The sequence below is a fragment of the Pyxicephalus adspersus genome, chromosome 1 (genome assembly GCF_032062135.1).
Source record: "Pyxicephalus adspersus chromosome 1, UCB_Pads_2.0, whole genome shotgun sequence".
NCBI lineage: Eukaryota > Metazoa > Chordata > Amphibia > Anura > Pyxicephalidae > Pyxicephalus > Pyxicephalus adspersus.
Window position 1 is genome coordinate 152765956 of NC_092858.1, and position 12557 is coordinate 152778512.

At 39.6% G+C, this 12557-nt stretch overlaps 1 protein-coding gene across 2 annotated transcripts in view; it reads right to left on the reverse strand.

Moving 5' to 3' along the window:
• The window catches only part of ARL6 (ARF like GTPase 6), a 41964-nt gene that overhangs the window by 24684 nt on the left and 4723 nt on the right, over positions 1-12557 (reverse strand). For both annotated transcript variants that reach the window (XM_072431748.1, XM_072431738.1), the window contains exons 2-4: positions 10917-11055; positions 5499-5560; positions 1235-1303 (exon numbers count right to left, since the gene is read on the reverse strand). In XM_072431748.1, the coding sequence (XP_072287849.1) occupies positions 1235-1303; positions 5499-5560; positions 10917-11039 (254 nt within the window). In that variant the 5' untranslated portion in view covers positions 11040-11055. The remainder of the gene's footprint in view (positions 1-1234; positions 1304-5498; positions 5561-10916; positions 11056-12557) is intronic.

Below are 12557 nucleotides of genomic sequence, written 5' to 3' on the forward strand. Positions count from 1 at the left end.
ACATAATTGTTCAATATACATGCTGTGTTTCAGGCTTTGTAGCACAGTGTAAGGGTTGTGTTGTACTGAGCCTATGTCAATATAACTGCTAATAGATTTAGACCCAAATGACGATTGGTGCACACCACCTGTCCCCTCAAGTGAACTGTATAATTAGTCAGATTATCTCTGCTTATGTGCCGAATGATTTAACAGTAATGGACTTATTTGATTAGGAAGGAAACATGTGCCAAACAATAGAAATTATTGACAACCAATCAAAATGATTCCTTTAATGTTTAGATTTAAAATGGAAAAAGTAACTTCTGCTCTCCTGTGTGGGGCATAAATCCACCTCATTTGGTTTTAATTAAATGTAAAGCAAATACCTAATTTTCAGAAGTGCTCAATCCCTGCTTAGCAGCACAAAACAGTGAATTAGTTAAAGTAAACCAGTCATAATAGAATATGTTGGCTGCCAATCCAGATCTTCTAAAAATCTTCCTGACTGTCATGGGGATTTATTTGCTTTGGTACTTTCAAAGGCAACAGACCTGATTTAATAAAGCTCTCCACGGCTGGAGAGGATACACTTTCATTAGTGAAGCTGGGTGATCCAGAAAACCTGGAATTTCTTCAAATCCATTTGGGCTTTCCAGGTTTTCTGGATCACCCAGCTTCACTAATGAAAATGTATCCTCTCCTGCCTTGGAAAGCTTTCATAAATCAGGCCCAATGCATCAAATAACATATGACATATGGAGTTTACTCTGTATGGGTTATGTGGGTCAGCAACTGAAGCTTCATTTTCAGGATATAAACAATGCCAGCTCTCATCTTTCTCAGTATGGGTTTCCTTTAAAGTGATTGGTTGCCATGGATGTCGAAACATCATTACAATAATAATAATTAGAACACTCAGAATCAGGGTAAGTGGTATCAAATACTTCTTTTGTTGTAAAAAATTTCAATATAATGATAGTGTAAAAAAATGAGGAATAACATTCCAGATTTTTCATAAAGCCAAATGGCCCCAACCCTCTAGGATTCCATATTCAATTATATACCCGGAACCACAGGTCATTTTATTGGAAAATGTGTAACTTTTTCTAAACTATTGAGTGGCAAAAAAAGACTTCTAGTAAAATAATTTCCATTTACATGAACAGATCAACAAGAACAACATTTTAGACAACTGCATTTAGCAGCTCCACAATCTATTTAATTATTTAGGGAACAATAAAAGGTCACTTACTTATAATAGTGCTCCCACAAGTTCCTGTACCTCCCTTGTCCAGACATGTCAAAAACTGTAAACGATAAACTGAAAAAGAAAGAAAAAAAAGTTAATACAAAATAAATGTCTCAGTTCATAAAAGTTCACAAAAGTGTTTTAGCTATCAATTTACTTTCCATAGTTTTCTATTTGTACATAGAGTCCTTAGATATTAGGGAGTGTTGTGCACAGGCCTTTTATTCTGCCGGACTTGTGCTGCCTCTTCCAAAACTTAGCCCCCAACTTCAACAAACAGTAGAAATTTCTTTGTTGTACTGAGAGGTATAGAGAGCAAGCAGGGGCTTAACTTTGAAGGCCCTATAAATACCATCGGTTTACCTCTTAAATCTTCATGGTCCAGATCAATTTTTCTACTATGGCCTGTCAAAAGCATTTTATTTTCTATGTAAACAATTGATAAAATGTGTTCTTTTCAGTTTTGAGTAAGATTTGTTTTCCTTCTAAAAAAGTAGTTTTGTTTGTTTTTTTTAAAGTAAATATGTAGTGACGCCAAGGGGTCTATTTATGAAGCAGTGAATCTGACATTCACCAAAATATTCCCATTTCAGGTAACATAAATATACTTTAGCTGAAACATCCAATGGTTCTAATTCACTCATCAGCCCCTTTATTAGATACACCTGTCCAATTGTTAAGGCAAATATCAGCCAAATAAATAGCAGCATTTAGGCTTGTACACGTTGTCAAGATGACCCACTGAAGCTAAAACTGAGCATCAGAATGTGAAAAAAATGGTGATTTAAGTGACTTTGAATGCAGCATAGTTGTTGATTTCTCCTACACAGCATCTCCAAAATCTGCCCCTACCTGCCCCCAAAGACCACCAAACTCTTTGTCCACGCTCCTATCATCTCTCATCTGGACTACTGTAACCTCCTCTTCTCTGGTATTCCACTAACCCAACTCTCTCCTCTAAAATCTATTATGAATGCTGCACCCAAACTCATCCATCCTTCCCTCCGCTCCTCTTCTGCTGCATCTCTTTGTAGTTCTCTTCACTGGCTTCCATTTCACCTTAGAATCGAATTCAAGTTCCTGTGCTTTTCCTTTAAATCCCTCCACAGTTCTTGTCCCACTAGCTCCTCTGATGACCTACTAATGACTTCCTCACTCATAACCCCATCACACGCACGGCTCCAAGACTTTTCTAGAGCTGCCCCAACTCTCTGGAATGGTCTTCCTCGTCCTATTCGGCTTGTTCCTACTTTCTGATCGAGCACTCAAAACCCATTTTTTCAAACTTTCCAACCCTTATTTAATGTACAGCGCATGCGTAATATGTTGGCGCTTTATAAATCCTGTTTATTATTATAATAAATAGTAGTAAAAATGCCAGGCAGGCTGGTCTGAGCACATATGATCTGTTGGTATTTTACACAACAGTCTGTGGGGTTTACAAAGAGGAAAGTATTCATCAAGCAGCAGTTCTTCAAACAAAATGCCGTGTTGATGCCAGAGGTCAGAGAAGAAAGGATAAACTAGTTTGTGATAATAGAAAGGCAACAGTAACTCAATCATTTGTTACAACTGGGGTATGCAGAAAATCTCTGAACACACAACATATCCAATCCTTGATGTACTAAAGCAACACAGTTCTCAACCCAGAAATGTTTTTGAGCAGGTTGGGAAGAAATTGTAGGCGGGTGGCTGTCCCTGTATTGTGACCCAACTCTTCAGTAGCCATCCAAAAACAGCTGGGTGGTTACTGAAAAGTGCACCCAGCTAAAAGGGGCTGGGGAGAACACCACAACAGGAGATCACACCATAATAATATATAATTGCCTGGTGTGACGAACCTCGATTTTAGCTGCAGTCATCAGACTGTAGGGTCAGAATTTGAGATCAACATTAAAGCATGGGATCAACCAGCCTTATATCAATGATTCAGGACTGAGGTGATGTAATGATGTGAGGGATATTTACTTGGCACACTCTGGGCCCCTTAGTACCCAATGAGAATCTGTGAGCCACAGCCATCTTAACATTGTCGCTGGCCATATCCATCCCTATATGACTGCAATGTATCGATCTACTGATAGTCAATGTACTCAAATGGCCTCCACAGTCACCAGATCTCAATCCAATGGAGCACCTTTGGAATGTGGTGGAACAGGCGATAAATATGATAGATGCGCAGCAAATGTGTGATTTTTCATATCAATTTGGACCAAAATCCCCGAGGAATATATACAGCAACTTACTGGATCTGGTCAAACCCGGTATAAGCAAAGTCTAACTAATAAAGTGGCTAAGGAATGTTTATCCTAAGATCAGCGGTCGCCAGCTGGTGGTCTGTAGACCGAGAAAATTTTGGTGGTCCGCGGCTTTGGGTGGTGCACCCCCTAGTGGGGTGAGGAAAAGGACCCCCCCCCGGGGGGACGCACAGGCCAGAGCCACAGACCACGCCGCCCCGTAAGCATCCCAGGCTCGGGGTGGGCAGGTTCAGGCATTATGACTACACTAAAGGCTTCTTCCCCTTTGAGTGAAACCCGGCACCCCAAGCATGTGCGGTCCGGAGCTGGCAAATTTAGTTGTCCACCGGTCTGAAAAGGTTGGCGACCACTGCTTAAGAGCACCTGTGCCCAGACTATGATCTCCAGGATGAAAAGATTAAGGAAGTTGGTGGACCCTGCAGCAGAATGGGGATATGTGAGTTTTGCAGGTTTAGTTGCACTTAAAAAATGTATTATGGGATGTTTACATTACATAAATATATGACATAACATGACATATATATGACATAAAATTGCTGAGAAACATCTAAAATCAACCATCCTTTTCAAAAATGGGTTGCCTTAATTGTATAAATGTTTAACACATTTTTAAGATGGTTGTCATCTTTCTTTTAAAATGTTCTTTTCTGCATTATATCGGAAGGCCTTGAAATGAATATGTAAATTAATAATTGAGGTACTAAACAAATGAGGGATGTGGCATCCAGCAACCCTTTATAGGCTTTGCCCCCTTTTTCCTAATTATACTATGCTTTTCTGTGACAATTTGTAAACATGAAGCTCTGTATATGTAGAAGAAAAATACCACAATAACTCATTGTAAATTCTGAAAGAAGGGACACTGAACACCACACAATAATAGCGTTGTCTGCCAATTAAAACATTATATGCAGTCCAGCCTATGATAAACTTGGTGGACTTTCTGACTTTGTAGCCCCCAATCCTGGATTTGCTATCAAGTATTTGTCTGCTTCCCCTATCTAGGAGGTGATATTAGACGGCAATAAAAGTCTGAGATGCATAATTATCACTTGTAGCCTGTCAGCAGCAGTGAACTGAAGTTTTCTTGCCATTAGGCGAATTCCCTTTGGAGCTGATTATTTGATGCTATCAAACCTATCTATTTATTCATATGCCAAAATAAATGTTCCAATGAAGAGGATTAATGCTTTACAGCGACAATGTTAAGGCATGTCACAGACAGGCAATGAAGCAGCTACAAACCTCCAATGGCTAAATTAGAATGAGAACTTCTCAAGGTATAGATGTCGGTGGGATTCATTATTTTTTATATCTTAATCACTAGTTTCCACACCGTTTTCTGATCCTCTGCCCTGAACGAACATTATGCTTCGTTAGAATGTAGTTTCTGGTAAACAACGCAATTTCTCTTCGTTGTTCTGCAGAAAATGGTTTTTGACTCCATACTAAAGTGCTTGTGTATATAAATACCTTGTTAAAACAGTGGTGCTCCCATCTCTTAGTTTATTGCTAAAATACTTAACAGGCTAACAAGAGATTTTACTGCGCGAGAGGACCCACTGAGAGCAAGCAATCTCGTATAGATCTGGCTGTAAATTAATATTTAACAACACATGAAATATCAATGTATCACCTGGGAGGCAATTCATTTTGTTGCATCATTTGAGGATATAGCTTGGTAATGAACAGGCTCTGCTAATAATATAAAATCCCGTTACAACTTAATGCCTCCAAGCATGAGACCTGACAAAAACGATCTGTGATGTTCACACACCCATCTCTCAGATTGTTCCATAATTTGATTCAATATTCCATCTGGATCTCAAGAAAATGTATATATATATTTTTTTATTATTTTTGTATTTTGTGGGAAACTGAATGGAGATTAAATCACAGAACATGCATGACAATTATACTTAATTTAAAATTGGGTCTTAAGTGTACCTGAACTCAGGTATGTGCACTTCTCTACTATCTAAATAGCTAAGGTGTTTTGACCACAGTACCTGGATGTCTTGAATTTCTCTATGCTGAACCCGATAGTTGGAACTATATCTTGTGTCTGGGCCTGGCAAAAAAAAAAAGTTAGAGATTGGTGTAAGATTTGTAATTCCATTATAGGAAAACATAGAATAAAATCTTTATTTACACAGATGAGGAGGTAACATATATATCATAACTGGGTATTATAGTTTTAAAGTAAAGATAAGAGACTGTTGATTCCATGAACATCCCCAGGGAATCAGGGAGGCATTTTTCCCCGTTGAAGCAAATTGTACAAGGGGTTTTGTTTGCCTTCCTCTGGATCAACTATGTCTATAGGGTTTTTTTTATCTGGGATATGTTTAAAAGGGGCTGGGGAGAACACTGCATACATATACATAAAATAAAAATAAACACAGTGACACCTTTGTAGTTTACAAAGCAAAACAGCTGGAAGTTTGCTTTTATGTTGTTAAACCTAATTGTTGTTTCCCTTCACATGAATTAGATGTGCTGCTGGGAAAAGAGGACATTTAAACATTCAAACAAGTACATTTATAGCCCAGTTCTTGTCTCATGGGAGGACACAATCAAGCAATGTCTACATCTCATCACAGGCGGTGGGGAGAGGTTACTTGTGAGAAGCGAATAGGAAGCTGCAGGAGCGTTTCTGTCATGTCACCGGTCCCAGGAGCATTCAGCATCCCTAACGCAGTGTCATGACTGTAGCATAAACAAGGCATCGAAAAAGCCAAGGATGACATTAACACAGCTAAATCCTCTAAAATTTTATGCACTGATAACTGCAAGAGGATTTTATTACACTGAGTCGAGACAGCTCTACAGCTTCATGACTTTAATGTTTGCTGGAAAGTTTTCTCAACACTTTTCCTTAACCACCAACAGGTTGGGTTTAATGTTCTTTTAAAAACTGCACAGTGCATAAATAATTAAAGAGAACTGGTCATGACTAACTGTAACCAAAAATATGAATATTCAGATCCCTAATAAAGCTATAAAAGGTTTTGGTCAATTTTATATTATACATCTTTTTAGTTTACATTTTTTATATAGATTAAGGCATGTACATACGTCAGATGATTCTCGTCCTATAATTGCTCCACAATTCCTTCTTTAGCACTATGCAATGAGAACTACAAAGAAAAGGCTGTACATTGTGGCCTACATGTTTTGAGTGGCTCAAGCAGGTACATCGTAGAGTAAACATGGCAATGACCAGAAGAAATAATCCACTTTGAACCACATGCAGCGCCATGTGAAATTCTCTAAAAAACTTAAAAAGCATACACGTTTCAGTGTTCTCCCAGACCCATTTAGCGGAGCACACCACCCGACACTTTTAAGCAGCACCCAGCTGTCATCAATTATTTTTGTGGGTCCTTGTAAAGAGAGAGCAGTCAGTGAGCACAGCTAGTCTGTCATTTCTGCTGGTAGAGGAGGGAAGATTTACTTTTTTGTATCTTTTTTTAACTCGCCCTCTTCTGGGAGCAGAACTGTGACTCTTAGGCTACATACGCACAGATCTCATCGCTTCAGGGCTGGTATCGGACAAGAATCTAACGTGTCTACAGGGCTCTTCCGACATCGATCAAGGATTTGTCCATGCAGATCCACAAACGATGAACGGTCGTAATACAAGTGAAGGGAACAGAAGAGCGCTGTATGTACAGCACTGCTTCGTGCATTGTTCAGTCTTTTGTTGATTTGTGAAAGATTCCTTTCAACGACAAAAATCTAACGTGTGTATGTAGCTTTACTGTAAGCTTGCTTTTACATAGTAGTACCATCATACTGAGAGGGGTCACAGAGCTGCAGTACAGATCTTTAACGATTTACTGCCCATATGACAGCCCTGGTGTATAAAATATAGGTTTACTCTATAAGCCTTAGTTCAGATTAGCGGTTTAACTGCTGAAAACTTGGTTAACTTTGAAACAAATGGTTCAGTTTTTGTCTTTTTTTCCCAGGCAGTAGGAAGAGAAGCATTGTTGCATGTTTTTAAGCATTTAAAAAAAAAAGCCACTAGAAAATTTCTGAAAAAAAAGCCTAGCAGTTACCACTCCCAGGATTTTTGGCTGTTAATGTGAACTACATTGATTACACTATTACCTTTTACAAACTATAACACAGCAGATACTTCTACAAGGATTCTCATGGTGCCATCATTGGATAATGTTAAAACAATGGGATGTATTTTTCCAGCTGGCACGCACTTGTGCCTAACTGCCTGTGAACTGAACACATGCAGATGCATTGACTCAGAATCGGAGCTCTATAATCTGTAACTCCTTACTGAGCAGTACAGGAACTTAGATGTAGAGAACATGTCAAGATCAATACCACTATACATGATATCTTTTTTTAAATACAGACACAGTTAAAGCAAGCAAGATTATTAACTTGTACTGTAACGAGAGTGAATTTTATGAGTAAGCTAACATCCCCACCCTTCTTCTTTTAGGTTATCAGTGCTGACCCCAATGTTTAGGAATTATGTAATAAAGAAGACAGAGAAAGCTGTGGTTTGTTGGCAATTAAACCTTGTAGTACATATATTAGGTGAACAAAGAACATTGATCTAAAGAGCCGTATTACAACTTAGCATATTGTCACACTTTACCTCTTCCTCACTAAAGCGCAGACGCCTCTCTCCTGCGCATGAGGGCAGTCCTGATGCTGGGCACGCCTCTTTATCAATTCAGTCCAATCCGCTGGCCAATCAGAAAATAGCCTGTTGACCAGCCCTGGCTATTTAGCCAGCTCACACACTGCACTCTGTGTTCACGCAATGTGTCACCATTGTGCCGAGCCCCTAGTTCTGTGAGCTAGTTCTTGTTCACCTGGTGCTTAATTCAGTGTTTCCTCTGTCCAGCTCCTGCGTTAAACCCCTCATTGCCAAGTCTGTTGGTTCCCAGCGCACCTCCCTGTGCTGTTCCAGTGTTTCTCTCTGTCTGTTGCCTTCCTGTTGCCTTCAGTGTCTCCTGTGTTCCCTGTGCCGCAGTGGCCCCTGTGTCACTGGTGTCTGTCTCCTGGATACCTGGCAATTAACCCCTGGCGTATGACCTGACCTCTCTTGCTTACTGCCAGCCTTAACCCTGGCGTTCCTCGGCTATCCTTCTACTCTATGATTTGGTACCGTGTTTTACCCATCTTGGTGTGCCCAAGGACCGCAACCTGGCCGTAACCAGCGGAGCAACTTCCTCACCATCAGAGGCTCTGGAGAAAACCTGGTCACTAATTAAGACTCTGCGCCTTGGCCCTTTTCTCAGGGCTCACATCACCTCCGTGGAAGCCATAGCGCCCCCTAGTGGTCCTGTCTCTGTGCCTGACACACAATACATTTAACATAAGCTACCAATTCCCATTTGGAATGTCATGGGGAAGATGTTTGGTGCCTATACATAGAAACCTAAGAAAGGTTCTATTCCCTGCCTAAATCAGACATTGGAACTAGCCTAGGTTTCTTTGTATAGACAACAAACACCATTCTTATGACATTCCAAATGCGAATTGGTTACTTAGGTTGAATTTAATGCCCTATTTTGACCAATGTTCTTGTGTTCACCTAATACATCTAATAGAAGCTTTAATTGCCAACAAACCCCAGCTTTCTCTGTTTTCTTTATAACAAATATTTTCTGTGACAATATTTAAAACAGAACTATAGTTCAGGACTTTATGAAACTAAACAATGCAAGTAGGCACAGCATTTTTTTTGCAGAAAAGAAAGAGGATCCTATTCTGCAATACAGTGTTATTTGAGTGTTCCCAATCTTTTCTGTAATGTGCATTGTGCTGAATTTGTTCAGCCCAGAGTATGATCCCAGCATACCTGACTATCAGGAATAAATGTTAGGGTTCTTTCAAGGTTCTAAAGTCTTTCAGAGGGGGTATCATGATGTTACAATGCAAGGGTCAGCAAACATCGGGCTGTTTTAAGCCCTTATGTTCACATTTACCAATGGAGATCCTATATACATGGATCTTACACTGACACAAGAGATATATCATTGCACACATCATTGACAAAATTGGCCACCTGTAGGTATGTCTATCATTTATTTCATGCTCCTGTAATGCCCATTGCCATGTACAGAAAAAAACAAGTGAACTTAATAGAATTCTGGCTTATTATCATCCTAAAAATGAACATGCACAGATAGGATATTAGACTACACATCAATATTACACGGCAGGTATACATGCAGGCATGATCCAACCACAAACCTAATAAGTACTGCAGTGTTCTATGATTTGCTTGTTAGATCTGTGAACCTATCAAGTCCATGGAAAGGGGAGAAGCACAGTGTAGGCTGACAGTGCTGACACCACTTATTTCAGAAGGAACCCATATCATTCAGGACCAGGAGGACCCACAGACACAATGGGCCTGATTTATTAAAGCTCTTCAAGGCTGGAGAGGTTTGCTATTCTCAGTGAGGCTGGGTTATTCAGCACACCTGGAATGGATCTGGTCCAGGATTCAAAACATTTCCTAGCCTGGATGACCCAGCTTAACTGATGAAAGTGTATCCTTTCAAGCCTTTGAAAACTTTAATAAATCAGGCCCATTAAGACTTTTCAAAGTCTGAGCCAAAAATCAGTCATGTCATGTCTAGGGGTCCATTCTTCTACATACACTCTACTTTCATGTCTGTAACTTCTTCCATGCAGGAAAGATGTATAACCAGATTATGCTCCTGTATTGCAAACATGAGATTACATGTGTACTGTGCACAATATATATCTGCAAAAGAAGTCTAAAATCAACTGAAAAAAAAGACAACTCAGTGCTAAGTATCTTTTTGTGTACAGAACACAACTAAATGGGGACTAGTATTGGTTTTCCATTTATTGGTCTAATATGTCTTTTTTCACACAGCTAAGTAATTCTGGTTGTGTTGTTCCACTGAGTAAAATTTCTTAAAGGATCTTTACACCCAGTAGATATTTTAGTTATCAGTGGAAGGTGGCGGAATGGCTTCTTACATATCTAGGATTTGAACATCAATACTTCTCGATCTTAAGTCTAATACTGTTCCTGTCCATTATGGGGTGTTCCTTTGGTTGCATCCTAAAAAGAAATCCAACAATGGGATTGGGAATCCCGCATAAGGGTCACAACAGGCATGCAAGGTTGCAAGTATGAAGATATCAGGGTCCTGAGATAAAAGAAATGTATCCCCAGAGTTAATTTAAGTCCCTAGCATTTACCAAAAACTTTGATACTTGTGGTTTCGCTGAACCTTTAAACTACTATTAAATACATTAATTACAACAATCCCATTGTCATCCACAAAAAGGAGCAAATTACCTTTAAAAATTAGATTTATAAAAGTATAAAACACTCCCTCCATATCAAAATAGAAAACAAATTGATTGCATATTTTCCCCCCAAATGATATTAAAGATGTACTTACATTTGCAGGTTTCAGCTTGTTGATAATGGTGGTCTTTCCACTGTTGTCCAAACCCAGGCATAAGACATGAACTTCTTTCTTCTTCAGCCCCAGCCAACTTGCTAGCCGGTCAAACAAACCCATGATTCTCAGTCTGCACCTGGCATCAAGAATTTACATAATAATCATCATTACAAGATGTACAACATCATGACAGACCTAATATCATTGGGAGAGAGAAAGATAAGCAGCCGTGTCACAGCAGATGCAGCCTGCATAGGACTAAGCTACTTATAATAAAAGCTGGTGGTTTCTAATCGGGATTGACAAACTGCACAGAGCAGACTACACTGCAGGTGGGCTTTGTGTCCCTATACTTTTATGAATCCTTTTATACAACTGTTGCAACACACCTAATCAGATCAATAAAAAACTTGTTGGGTATCCTTAGTAATGTTCTATAGAGGACTATACAGGGTAAGTACACAGAACAAGACTAGGAGATCTACCAGTTACCCTATACTTCCCTGATAACCATAGACAGCAGTGTTGAATCCAGAATTTTTTAAAGCCGAGTGGGATGAAATTGTAGGTGGGTGGCAGCCCCTGCATTGTTACCAAGCTCATCAGCAACCACCTCAAAACAGCCAGGTGGTTACCGATAAGTGCTGGGTAGTACACCCAGCTAAAAGGCGCCAGGAAGCACCAACAAATTATGCAGCGTTGTACATTAAATAGGGGTTGCAAATAACAGACAGATACAGACAGTGACACAGGAGGAGGGGAGAACCCTGCCCCAAAGAGCTTACATTCTAAGAGGTTGACCAAAGGCCAAGTGTGAGCCGATTTCCACTTCCAAGCTGATACAATGATCAGATTAGAAGTGAATTCAAATGTTGAATGATTGTAAGCAATCATTTATTTGTTTGGACAAAGATCTAAGGCTACGTACACTGCAATAATTGTCATTGGAAAAGAACGATTGACGACCGATAATCTTTAACAAAGTGCACAAGGACGCCAAAGAACGAGGAACATTGCTGGAAACTAAAGACTGTCCCGACGGATCTGATTGGGCGACGATCGTTCGCAATCTTTTGTGTGTATGGTCGTTCAGTGATCGTGGATGGTTCTGAAGTACACGTTCTCTAATACACGTCACTACCTGCATCGTTCAAACGATCGTATCTAGTGAGTATAGATTATTGGTAGATTGTACGATACATATAGTGGTGCACTATACAATCGTTCAAAATATTCATGCATAATCGTCAATTTGGCAATCGTTCGTTTTGCAACGACAATTATTTCACCTGTGTACGTAGCCTAACACAGTAGACCTGATTTATTAAAGTTCTTCAAGACTGGGCAAGATGGACTGTCATGTGAGAAACTTAGTGATCCAGCAAACCTGAAATGGATCTGGTCCGGGATGGAAAAAATTCACCAACCTTTAGCAAATGAAGAAAACGATTCCAGGATTGCTGGATCACCCAGATTCTCCTGATAGACTATCTTCACAAGTCTTGGAGAGCTTTCATAAATCTGGTGCAGTATGTTGGTTAAAATCAATCAAAAGTTTGTTAGTTTGTTTCACCTGAAAGACTAGCCCCAATGTATAATCAAAGAGGAGTAGACTCCTATTTGCTCAGCCTGTGATTA